Source organism: Apiospora phragmitis, assembly GCF_038363925.1.
Source record: "Apiospora phragmitis strain CBS 135458 chromosome Unknown utg000014l:1.0-1827420.0:1.0-1829600.0, whole genome shotgun sequence".
In the NCBI taxonomy this organism is placed as follows: domain Eukaryota; kingdom Fungi; phylum Ascomycota; class Sordariomycetes; order Amphisphaeriales; family Apiosporaceae; genus Apiospora; species Apiospora phragmitis.
The window spans coordinates 1,329,830-1,342,240 of NW_027117414.1; the positions used below are offsets into that span (position 1 = coordinate 1,329,830).

Here is a 12,411-nt window from a genome sequence, read left to right on the forward strand (position 1 = left end):
TCGTGCAGGGCGGATACCACAATTCTCAAGTAGAATATTTGCAGCGCGATGATGTACGAACACAAGGATGGATGCACTCAGGCCATGAGAAGAGCACTCCGGGGTACCTGCAATGATTGATATTTGGGAATGCCCCTATTGACATTAAGCTCAAGTGATGGCAAACTAATCCCACATTTCTCTATCTCTCGAGACTTGCGAGCTGGAAGTCGGTGTGCACTATTCGCCACCTTCCCTGCCGGCAAGCCATATCATACCCTTGAGACTTTCCACGACGCTGTCTCTGAGCCAGCTCTCACCAAGCCATTCATGATTGTTTTCGCCCATCTTTGTGTGAGCCCCTTGTACTAGACTATTTTTGTCTGCCTGCGCTTTCCGCGCTCTGCCATCTACCCATTCGAACAAGCCCCTCAGGGCGAGCAGGTCATCTCGATGGCCATTTCGAACAGCCTCTTCCAGCATGAGCCTTGCGTCGACCACACTTCCGTTGCTAAGTCCGACATCCGGACCGCCAACTCCGGTATCTAGTACAATGCCGCGCTCGGCGTGGGTGAGTCGCCTCAGATTCCCCACAGCAGTGAACAGCCACTCGAGGGGTTGGCTGGTCTCTTCGACCTGAGAATCTCCCGGCGGCTGGCGACCTAATGCCAGCATGGTGGCTGAGAATGGACTACCCCCGGCAGGCCGGCGCCTAAGGTGCAGGTCCTGGTTCAGTGCAAACCTGTCGCGAAGATCCTTCCCTTGACTACCAGTGAAATCAAGGTCCATGTTCCAATACTCAGGACTCGTCGTGCTCACGCTGGCAACGTCGTCGAGCGGGGGTAATAGGCAAGGTGTGGTTCGTGCCTCCTCCGGGCGGCCATCCTTGAACCTGATACGGATCGGAACGCCGACAGGGGTATCAGTGGCTACATCCTTGGTAACAAGACAGCGGGGATCTGTCGCCAGGACCCAGAAATGGCGGAAAGCCTGCAAATGACTCTTGTTGTCTTGCACTTGGTCTGGGAAGACAGGGTAGAAGGCGACTAGTAGGGACGCAATCGCAAGGTTGGAGGTGCTAAAAGTTTGAGTACCACAGCCTAATGAAAGCACACCCATGGCCATGTGGATGGCCATGTGCGAACCAAAGGTTGTTTCCGAGTCGTTCCGACCGTGAAGGGACCGTAGAATACGAAGAACCTTGACGTCACAAGTACCAGCCATGACGGCCGCGGTTGATAGTGCAACGACATCGAGACACATGCGCCCAGTCACTTGGACAGCGCGATCGTCAAAGTTGGCCTTGTGCGGTGTAGAGCGGCATAGGCCGTAGTAACGATATAGGTAGTTCAGTAAGAGATCACGCACAACCGGGTCTCCTGAGCCGGCATACCGGAGGCCGATTGCAAAACATAGCCCGGCTAGGATTGTAAGGAACGGGAGATGTAGAGTTCAGAGGGCCACGCCCTGGGCCGTTGAAAGGTTGGGTCGGGGGGCTAACCCTTGACTGATAACGCCCCGGTAGATTCTTCCGGATCCAATCGTGGCTTGGCTTGATTTCAGACCATAGTATCAAATGTTTTGCCAAGGTTCGTAAGAGAAGAAGGTCTGGTCGTATGTAGTCAAATTGCAACATGGCGTCAGGCACGTCGATCTTGCGAGCAACGATGTGATCCTCCGACTTCATGTAGATCAAGGTTATTGCGATAATAGCAGCTGCGCTCGACCGGTCAAGGATGTGGACCAGCTCGACCTTTTTCGACGTGGATGCTAGCATAAGGAGCTGCTCCGTGATGCGCATGTCGTGTAGCCCTTTGAGATCACTGCCTTTGCCAAGGTTGATGAACCCAAGGGGCGAAACCGGCGGCTAGACGGTAGCACTCACTGCGTAGAGGCTCTTCTTCGTCGCCGGTCTCTATATGTGATATTTCCGACATCATGATCTCACTCATGCGGCGATGCTGGCTATTGCAATAGAGCAGTCCGATGCCCATGATGCCAGTAGTCTGGGTTAATGGAGATAAGTTCAGCTCGGCAGCCCCACGTGGCAACATCCGAGTAACATGTACGGATAGCAGGCGGGTGATGAGGGAGTCCATCGTTCCGATGTACGAGGCGGCGAGTCCGAGTAGCAAACCAATCGATGTCATGGTATGCTTAGGGGTAAGGTATTTGAAGGCAACCCATTTGGCCACGCCTTTGAGATGACCATTGAGACCCAGAGCTAGCAGGAATCCTGCGTGGCGGTTGTTCAAATCGTTACCCGGCTTATTATACAGGATCCAAGACGTGTCGATCCCTTTGGCTTGCCGTGAGATGGAAAGTCCACCGGCAACACCCGAGTGGAAAAAGGCCCAGGCAATCTTTCTCCTCTGTGAATAGAGTCTTGTCGACCCCGACGGTCTGATTTGTCGGCGAGACAGTACAGTTGAGCACAAACCCATTGATGTGGAATTTCTGAGTCAGCAAAGGAAAACGTAGACCGTAGTTCATCAGCCCCGGCCAGCTGGGATTGACAATGTGTTGGTCGCAAGCCTTGTGACAAGCTCCTTCTGCTGCTCCAGATAGAACGCATCTGACCACCCGGACTGGGGGTCAAGGCGAATCGCCCTAGGCTTGGTTGTCGTGAGCATAATCCTGGTCTCGTCTAATCTGCGATCCTCTTTGAATATTGCCCGAATGACGGCTTGTTTGTCGCTTTCAGCAACATCGTCTGTCGGTGCGTCATTGAAGTCCATGACGTTCTGACATAGAGAGCTAAAGTCCCAGGATGCGAGGTGCGACGAGGCCATAAGATTAGCAGAGTTCAAACGCTGTTGGTTTGTGATTGTGAGCACCGAGCCGACGTCGCTACGATCCACAAGAGCCAGTAGCTCCTTCGACCAACCCGGCGGTGGACGTGCTTGGCACTGTGCAATGGCATCTTGGAGAGGAACGAGAACCGCCTCCGGCAGTGACTCTAGGAAAGTATGGGTGATACCGCTGTCGTGCATGGCTTCGACAAACCGCATTGGTGAGTCACCTTTCAACTTGAGATGATGGAAGAGTCGGTCGAACATCTTGATACGTGGCAAGACATCTATTGACATGTTTGAAGTCATGGCCGGCAAAGTCTGGTCGAGGGACGAGTCTTTCATCAGGTTGCCTTGAATCCAGTTAAAGATGCTCCAGATCGGTGGTTCGGGTGGGAGAATGGCAACTTCTGTATTGTCTTTGGAGTTGCCCGAGAAGTCCAAAGGCATCTCAAGCTCGTAGATATTGACCCATTGGGGCCACTTGAGCCACTTCGCGATTTGGAGTATGATTGCCCGGAGATCATTGGGACCAGGGGACACAGTCGTTGGGGTGGTAATGTCTAGCTTCTGCTCTTCCAGTAACATATGAAGTGCGACTATAGCGTTCTGTGCCTGCTTTGACCTGTTTGAATCACTGGACCCCGGAGCAGTTGCGAGATAACCGCCTGGCCCATAAGCAGCCTGGCCAAGATCGGTGGCTATAAATGACCGAGCATGCTTCAAATGATAGAAGAAAAAGGCCATTTCTTGCTCTCTTCCTTGGCTAGGTTTGAACAGGGTCATACTTGCATCGTCTCTCTCCAAGACCCAATTCCAGGCTGTGTGTTCCATCCAGTGCGGGTGTGTTGCGAAATTGGGTGCTTCGAAAGTATTCATGGCATCCCAGTCGCTCAAGTCTACATGAACTCCACTGCTTGATCTCAGATGGCCTCGAGTGCGGCGGCGACTAGGCGGCGGCGCAGTGAATGACTCAGGAAACTCAGTTATACCCAGTGCGAGGAAAAGGGTAGTAAGCAGTATAACGAAAGCCGACCACTCAATATCGGTTGTATCTACACCCTCATACTGCATCCATTTCAGAACTTGCCACCAGCCTGGCAGCAGTTTGTCGCCGTCGTCTGGGCCTAGGCCTATGCGAAGAATATCCAAAGCCTTGGCAACCTGTGGATTTGTAGGTCGTAACTGAATGCGAATTTGGTGAAGCTGTTGATTTTCGCCCTCGACGATGTCCACGAGCCCGTTCAACTTAGAATGGCGAAAAGCCGCAATTTCTCCAACCGGAGGCACTATCGACCTCCTCAAACCGACATCCCGTTTGGCTTCACTTCCACGATACCCAAGACTGCGAATGTTCGCAAGGGACAGTTTTGGCGGTAGCTCTAGCGGGGTGAACTGCCTCCCAGGTGCCTCGAGGCTAAGGATACGCTGGCCATTGCCGGCATCAGACAATACCAATATCATGGCAGTGGGACCGTCGACTATCTTGCACGAATCGATGACATTTTGAGCCTTCTGGGAATACAAGAAGTTGATGTCAATTGCCTTCGGTTTGCGGGTGCTTTTGGGTTCCATGTGGACTTGGACATTAAAAGTGAGCAACTGCAGGCGTTTTTCCATCGAGTCTTGTATTCCGATCAGGACCTGGCGTCGCTGGCGATCATCTGCGCAATGCCATGGCCCAGACATACAAAACAAATTGCACTGGGTTCTCGCCGGTTGCTTCGAAAGAGAGTATCGAACATTTGAGTTCTCGACGGGAACGGAATGAATTTTCTGAAGTCGCATTTCTTGGGCCAGGCCATCAAAGTCATGGTCATCAAGACCCATGTTGTGGAAGCCTTCAAAGTCCCCACCGGATCGCAGTCCCTCTAGCAGATCATCAACAGGCGCTTCTAAAAAGCTGCCCATTGTGCTCTGGGCGACCGTGCCGCCAAAACTGACGCTGGGAAAGACTCCACTGGTTCGGGGAGCTCTGTGGCTTCCGTGTGATGTTTCTCTCCGAGCCCCTGTAGCATTTGCAACCTGAGCTTGTTCGCCAAATGCAGTCCTGTCTGCGAGGCCGACAGATCTGCTCTAGCAAGCATGGAGCTCACTCGACGAGAAGCACGACGTCCAATGCCAGACTCCTTGTCCAGCCCAAGAGAGGATTCAAATTTCTCGATGGCTCGATCTGTCCGGTCTTGCTTCTCACTCTTCCGAGTCCTTTTACGAGGAAGCGGAGCACCAAAGCTTTCATTGAAGCTTGTCTGGATGGGCGACGTGACACCGCTTGGGTGACCTGGCTGCATGGAGCTCCTTCGACGGTCTTTTGCCTTCTTGGGAGTTTTGGAAGCCCAAAAGGGATCTTCGTTGTGGATGTAGGTAAACCGCCAGACACTGTACATGCTCGTCTCCCTGTTGATAGTGACTGCAAGAACTAACTGATCTGAGTCGTGCGACCCACGCCCAGTGTTGGGCAGTTGGATTTCCTCAAGGTGAAGTATCTCCTCGGCCTTGTCTAAGAAATCAGGAGATCTGCTAGAACTCCTGCGACCTTTATGCTTGGCGGAGCGATCTGGTTGTGTGACAATCAGGCCGAGCTCGAGGAGAGGGTCGACTAAGGCCACGAGCCTGGGCCAATGAGAGTCGTTCATCTCGGATGGCAACTCCCACATGCTATCTATCGTCGTGCTACTTAGTCGCAATGGCAAGGCCTTTGGCCTACCGAGGGTTTGGGTAGTAAATGTTGTTTGAGCTGATGATGTCAGGGAGACAGGCGAAGATTGGGGTGAGAGAAAGGAGTTGGGAGGCACACGTGGGAAAGTGACACTGGCGGCGATTCCGACCTCATTGCGCTGCTTCCTTTGTATGATGATACCTTGAGGGGCGGCACAGGCAGACTCGACCTCGAAAGGCATATGGACGACATGGCTTGTCCCATCCAGAAAATAGATGTGTGCCTGGGTTTTTAGAAACACCACCAGGGCCTTCGAAAGGGGTCGGCCATCGATGCTCAGTCTCTGTCTTGGGCCATGGCGATGATCTTGCTTCGGTGACTCTTCCGATGTAGGAAAGTAGGTCAACAGTGCTTGCGTCACGGGCTCCTTGTCCAGCTTGAATCCAAAGCATTTGCGAAATATGTTTCCCCTCGACCAGACAACAGCCTCTTGGGTGACCAGCAGCTCATCTTCTCCCACATCGTCGCCATCATTGTTCACAGTGATCTCCCAGCTGTAGTCGGAAGCCGTTGGGTTTTCTGGAAGGAGCTGTTCTTGAATGGCATAGCGAAGGGCGGTCGGCTCGTGCAGCCCGAGGGACGTCACCGAAGCCATGTCGATGTTTGGAGCTGCTCCATGGAGACAGGCCAAGATTCAAGCTGTCGAGGTCGTGAAAGTCAAACTTGTCGTTCAAATTCGTAGCATCGTCAATTGTTCTCGTAAAGTTCGGCAGTTTCGTCACCGTCGTAGCTTCAGCGTAGCTTCAGCTTTCGCTCTCCTACTCCAAGTAACGCGACTTTGCGCTGAAGACGCGATTGCTAAGGTTTATGGAGGGGCACTTAGCTCTGGGACAAGATCTACCAGCACTGTGTAAGGGACTGTGCACACCGCCTATTCGGGGTGGCAGAGGCGGCTCTAGTGTACGGATACAGGCTAGTTCATACTGTGCGAGCTACACACGGTCACTGACGTAGCCTCGGGTCACCGCATAGCATAGCTTAACAGCTACCTAGCTAGCTACCTGTAGCTTCACAAACAAGGCCCAACCACTACACCATTCACTTGCCAACGAAATACCCGTGCTTACGAGTTGTCTCTACCATGCCAATACATAGGCCAAGCTGCCTATCATGACAGACGAATCGCCCAAGGCGGGCAAAAGCAAAAGGATCAATTACCAAAGTGATGATTCCGACTCCGGCCCCGAACTTGCGAAGATCGATCCTAGACCGGTAGAGGAGGAGGACGACGACGACGACGATGCGCCCATGACCGAATCCGACCGCCACCAAATCCCTGGCGATCATGGCGCCGACAAACCTGTTGCTGATGTCAGCGAAGATGATGAGGACGGCGAGGATGTGGCAGAGTATGATGAGGACGGCGAGGAAGTCGAGGAAGAGTCCGACGACGACGAAGAAGACGAGGAGCCTAAGCTGAAATATGCTCGGCTCACACAGCACCTGAATGCCGTCTATAGGAATGGCGACATGACCAGTGCATTTCTTGTCGCTGGAGACAAGATGCTCATTGGCACGCATAATGGCAATATGGTAAGGAACAAGGCTCTTGTAACTTAGGCGCCGTCGCACTAACTCTTCGTAAGAAATGTAGTACAACTCCCGATGTTCCAATCGATTCGCGTATACCATGCACACGAGTCATCCGTAACAGGCGTATCGATATCACCATTCCCGCCGCCGTTACCCCCGACGACACTGAAGTCAGAGGTTGCCAGTCGAGCTGTTTCGCAAGCCACAGCCGGTCGTCGTGCGCCATCACAGCATTCGGAGCGGGCCACTACTTCAGGTGGTTCTCAGCGAAGGCCACGAGACTCTGTGCAACAGCTGCCGAATATACCTTCGAACAATATCTTCATTGCAACGTCCTCTATGGATGGCAATGTGTGTGTCCAGTCCCTGATCGACATGACTGATGTTTCACTCCGGAACTTCGCCCGACCAGTTCAAGCGGTAGCGCTTTCGCCAGACTACAAAAACGACAGGACTTATGTTTCAGGAGGAAAAGCCGGGAGTCTTGTTCTGACTATGAATCCGCCTCGGGCCCGCAGCAAATCCACGACTGTAGGTACTGCTGCGGCGACGGCTTCGGGCTGGCTTGGTAGTGTGGGCTTAGGAACCAACACTGGCAAAGACACTGTCCTACATTCCGGAGAAGGAACAATCAGCAATATCAAGTGGTCTCTGTCAGGAAAGTACTTGGCTTGGCTAAATGAGCATGGTATTAAAATCATGCGGACGAAGATGCATCTAGACAGCGCAGATTCAGAGGATGCCTGGAAGCGCGTTGGTCATGTTGACCGCCCACAGACTGACGAATGGGAAGAGATGGCTGGTGTGTGGAAGGGGCGTGCTGAGTGGATAGACGAGCAGGCCGTGGAAAATGACGAAGATGGCAAGGAGCCAGAGTCCCCTACTGCCTCGTCGGCAGCCGCAAACAAGCTGAAGCAGACAGCTTCGAAGGCGAGTAAGAATATCGAACGACTGTTGGTTGGATGGGGTGGTACAATTTGGATCATTCATATTCATCCTGGCCGGATGGGAATCGGCAAATATGCCGGCGAAAGATCAGTTGGCCATGCAGAAATTGCGAAGAAGTAAGTAAACTCAATTGTGGACGCGAGTGCTGCTAACCATCCCTAGGTTGCGTATGGATTGTATTATCTCCGGTCTTTTCCTTATACACTCCAACTCAACTACTCGTCTTGGCGTATTGCAAGCCAGACCAAGACGAGGAGGAAGACGACGTCAAGAAACACGTCAAAGGCCACCAGGCGAACCTATCGACTGCATCTGGCGGTAGCGAGCCCTCCGGAGGCAGACGACGACGTCAGAATGCGTTGGCACCAGAATTGAGGTTGATTGATCTACAGTCACAAGCTGAAGTAGACAAAGACAGTCTGACCGTCAGTCAATTTGGGTCTTTATCGTCCAATGACTACCACTTGGGCGTTCTGCCAGCCGGGAACGCGGCGTCTGTGGTAGCATCGCGTGGTGTGCTGGATGCGATGGCGGGCTTTGGGTCTGAAATGTGGAATGCGGCCATCAACCCAAGATCACTTTTCAGTTCAGGTGCCAGTATCCGGAGCAACCCCAGTAATGATAACGCTTCGGGCACACAAGCCGCCAGTACTATCGGCAGTGGTCGTGCGCGCACCATGCCGCAGACTGTGCATCCGAATCTCGTGAAGCCCGGTGCCAAGATCTTCATACACAGCCCCTTTGACTGTATTCTGGCGACTAAGCGAGATCTTGGTGATCACTTGGAATGGCTACTTCAACAGCAAAGGTATGAAGATGCCTGGTCTCTATTGGATGACCACCCCGAGATCATGGTTACTTCTCCAGAGGCGGCACCGGAATTTAGCCTCCCTACACCTGAAAGGAAATCCACAAGTGATGACTTCTTCGAGGAGACATCATCTGTGATAGAGTCGCAGTTTCGAGCGCAGAATTCATCAGCAGAAAAGGAGAAACGACGGATAGGGGAGTTATGGCTACAGGAGATCGTTGAAGCTCGCGATTGGACTCAAGCAGGCAAGGTCGCCGCCAAAGTTTTGAGCACAGCAGACGGCTGGGAGAAATGGATCTTCAATTTCGCAGGCGCTAAGAAGTTTGATGAAATCGTCAACTTCATCCCTTCGGAGCCAATGCGACCGCCAATACCGGGTACCGCTTATGAGATTATCCTTGGGCATTATATTCAGAACGATAAGCCTCACTTTAAAGAACTGTTGGATCGGTGGAACCCTGACCTTTTCGATATCCCAACCATTGCGACTGCCCTGGAGAATCAGCTGCGATATCGAGACGTCAGAGAGGACAGTGTCGAGGATGGCGAAAAGGGCAGGGACTGGCGAATTGTCATGGAGTCTTTGGCGCACCTCCAAGAGTTGAACGGACGACACAGGGAAGCACTACGGCACTACATCAAGCTTCAGGATGCGGACTCGGTCATGCGGTTGATAAGAGACAATCACTTAGCCGATGCCGTCACGGACGATGTGCCCAGCTTCATTGCGCTTAGGGTACCAGAATCTCAGCTTTCGCAGATGACACTATCCGAAATCGATGAAGCAACATCAGAAGCCATTACACTCCTTGTGGATGAGGCCCAACGTGGCTTGATCAAGCCAGATATTGTGGTGCAGCAGCTGGAGAAGAAGAAGCTCAACCGCTACCTCTACTTTTATCTTCGCGGCTTGTGGAAAGCTTACCGCGAACGGCCCGTCGATGAGGCAATATCGCTTATAGATGACTTTGCGGATCTCGCAGTGCAACTCTTCGCCGAATTCGACCGCGTTCTACTGATGGATTTCCTGAAAGTGTCTACCAGCTACACATTTGAGAAAGCTGATCAGGAGTGCGAAAGTCATAATTATGTCCCGGAACTGGTCTATCTCTATTCCAAAACGGGCCAGATGAAACGCGCACTCTATCTCATCATCGACAGGCTTGCGGATGTCTCGCAAGCAATTGCATTTGCGAAAGAGCAGGGCGACCCCGATCTGTGGGAGGACCTTCTTAACTATAGCATGGACAAACCGCAATTCATCCAGGGGTTGCTCGAGGAAGTCGGAACTTCGATTGATCCGATCACTCTTGTGCGGCGTATACCTGAAGGGCTGGAAATCCCTGGGCTACGAGAAGGTCTGAAACACATCATGAAGGAACACGAAATACAGTACAGTATATCGTCAGGTGTAGCACGTGTGCTCAGGTCCGAAGTCGCTGCCGCGCAGAACATGCTGCGCATGGGTCAGCGTAAAGGGATCAAGTTTGAAGTAATGGTCAAGACGCAAGACCATGTTGACGTGGAGGTGAAGGAAGTAGCAACACTTGCTCCCAATAGGAATCGATTGGCGGGTGATGTGAGTGGGACAGAAACGCCTACAGCATCAGATGCCGTGGAAGCAGCTTTGGAAACGCACCAACCTGAACACGACCACCGGGCTGCAAAACCCGGACACTGTTCTCGTTGTCATGAGCCATTCCACGAGTTCGAGGTCGAAACTCTTGTCGGGTTTGCCTGTGGTCATGTTTTCCACGTCAGCCATCTCCTGGAACAACTGCGCCCCGGCGAGACCCCGGATCCAGGTCTTGTAGGACATGGTGATGAGGAAGACCGCACGAGCCACGGACGGTTTGTTCGTAGGAAGGTAACACACGCGCGACTCCTTAGGGATAAGATTGAGGCCGGGTGTCCAGTATGTAGCGACCAGAGAGAGGCTGTCGAAGGCATGGTGGGGGCATAGCGAATTTGTACGAGCAATCATTGCATTGAATGGCGTTTGGCGATGGACGGGGCTTTTGAAGATTGGAAGATCAATACCTAACACGACGTAGGTAACCTTGGGACCTTACATCAAGCATACCATGATATACCATATTATTGCATTTTGGATTAATCCACTTCATTTAACTGAAAATCTTCCCTTCTGGCTCTGTTGGCATGGAACGAACGCCTCGAAGTTGCAGTAGAAGTTGGTGGCCGTAATCCTTGCCAAGGTGGGGGCCATTGAGCCCGCATCCACTCCACTGGGAACCATGCCCACCTCTAGGCTGTAGGTAGGCACAGAAGTAGGCATCTGGAGGGTCGTTCAGGTTGGCGAATAACATAACAATCATTATTTGTACACTGCAAGCACGTTGCCCTCTTTGAGCTCATGCCGTTTGCGAGCTGAACAATCCAACGACCCCGAGCGATCGAAATTCCAGTCATTCTTTCCTATTTATGCTTTCGTCTCCTTGCTTTCCTTCAGCTATTAGGCGGCTACAGGCTCTGACATCATCACTCAAACCTGCAACCAATACAACAACACAACGCCGTACCTTCAGCATGTCTCAGAAGACGCAAGAGCCCATCGTGAACAAGCTCACGGAGCTGTCCACACAGGATGCCAAATGGATCACCCTCAAGAAGATCGACTACACGGACCAGACGGGTAAGGACCGCACCTGGGAGGTCGCGACGCGCAAGACCCGGGGCAAGGCCGGTGTCGACGCCGTCGCCATGGGGAACGTCCTGCTACACCCGTCCAAAACCCCCTCAACCCTGGTCGTGATCCAGTACCGTCCTCCGCTGGATGCGTACACGGTCGAGTGGCCGGCCGGTCTGATTGATCCCGATGAGACGGCCGAGCAGGCCGCCGTGCGCGAGTTCAAGGAGGAAACGGGCTACGACTGCAAGCTCGTCAGCATGTCGCCCGTCCAGGCCGCCGACCCGGGCATGAGCGACGCCAACATGAAGATGGCCATGGTCGAGGTGCAGCTGGGTGAAAGTGACGAGTTGCCCGAGCAGCGCCTCGAGGACGGCGAGCACATCCAGCGCGTCGTCATCCCGCTCGCCGAGTTTTACGACCGGCTCGTCGAGTACTCAAAGAAAGACCGCTTCATCGTGGCGGCTAAGCTGTTCCATTTCGCTCACGGCATGCGTTTCGCGCAGACGCAGAAGTACATGTGAAATAAGATCTCCGGGAGAAATCGAAAGGATCAGGGACTGCCAACGGGAAGGGAGGGGAACTTTTTTTTGGTCGATACACAAAACCACTTCAGTGATTACTGCTTCGGTCATCACGAGGGTTCTCGCATCGAGGTGTGAGTCAAGACAGCCAAATAAACCCATTTACACTATCTACTGATAATTGGGATTATCGATAATGTGGGCGTGGAGAAGTTGAATTAGTACATCGTCTGCTGACAATATATGCGAACCGTGAGTGGGCGGTAATGAATAACACTGCTCCGATGACATTGATGTGAGAGCACGCCAGTCCTCAGCAACACCCTTGGATAATGGAGGAACCAGGAACAATTCGCATGAGGCCATCGTGGCGCATGCTGAGCCTATCCTATCTATTTATAAAGTGGTTCCGCCCAGTCGGTAGTACGGCCCCAAACATTCGTCATGGCATAGCTGGA

The 12,411-nt window shown here is 52.7% G+C and overlaps 3 protein-coding genes across 3 annotated transcripts; 2 read left to right on the plus strand and 1 right to left on the minus strand.

The window, feature by feature from the left end:
• Positions 1 to 219: 219 nt before the first annotated feature.
• PG994_015022 (Negative regulator of mitosis) lies at positions 220 to 6,085 on the minus strand (the record flags this gene model as incomplete). The annotated part of the gene is made up of 6 exons (XM_066866431.1): positions 220 to 1,281; positions 1,373 to 1,806; positions 1,865 to 1,985; positions 2,049 to 2,351; positions 2,523 to 4,746; positions 4,797 to 6,085. 6 exons carry the CDS (start codon positions 6,083 to 6,085, stop codon positions 220 to 222), a joined length of 5,433 nt encoding a protein of 1,810 aa, XP_066708107.1.
• A 515-nt stretch (positions 6,086 to 6,600) lies between these two features.
• On the plus strand, positions 6,601 to 10,745 carry PG994_015023 (WD domain-containing protein; the record flags this gene model as incomplete). The annotated part of the gene is made up of 4 exons (XM_066866432.1): positions 6,601 to 7,023; positions 7,201 to 8,087; positions 8,134 to 8,159; positions 8,215 to 10,745. The coding sequence occupies 4 exons, from the start codon at positions 6,601 to 6,603 to the stop codon at positions 10,743 to 10,745; spliced, it is 3,867 nt and encodes a 1,288-aa protein (XP_066708108.1).
• Positions 10,746 to 11,329: 584 nt separating this feature from the next.
• PG994_015024 (NUDIX hydrolase domain-like protein) lies at positions 11,330 to 11,953 on the plus strand (the record flags this gene model as incomplete). The annotated part of the gene is made up of 1 exon (XM_066866433.1): positions 11,330 to 11,953. One exon carries the CDS (start codon positions 11,330 to 11,332, stop codon positions 11,951 to 11,953), a length of 624 nt encoding a protein of 207 aa, XP_066708109.1.
• Between the last annotated feature and the right edge of the window lie 458 nt (positions 11,954 to 12,411).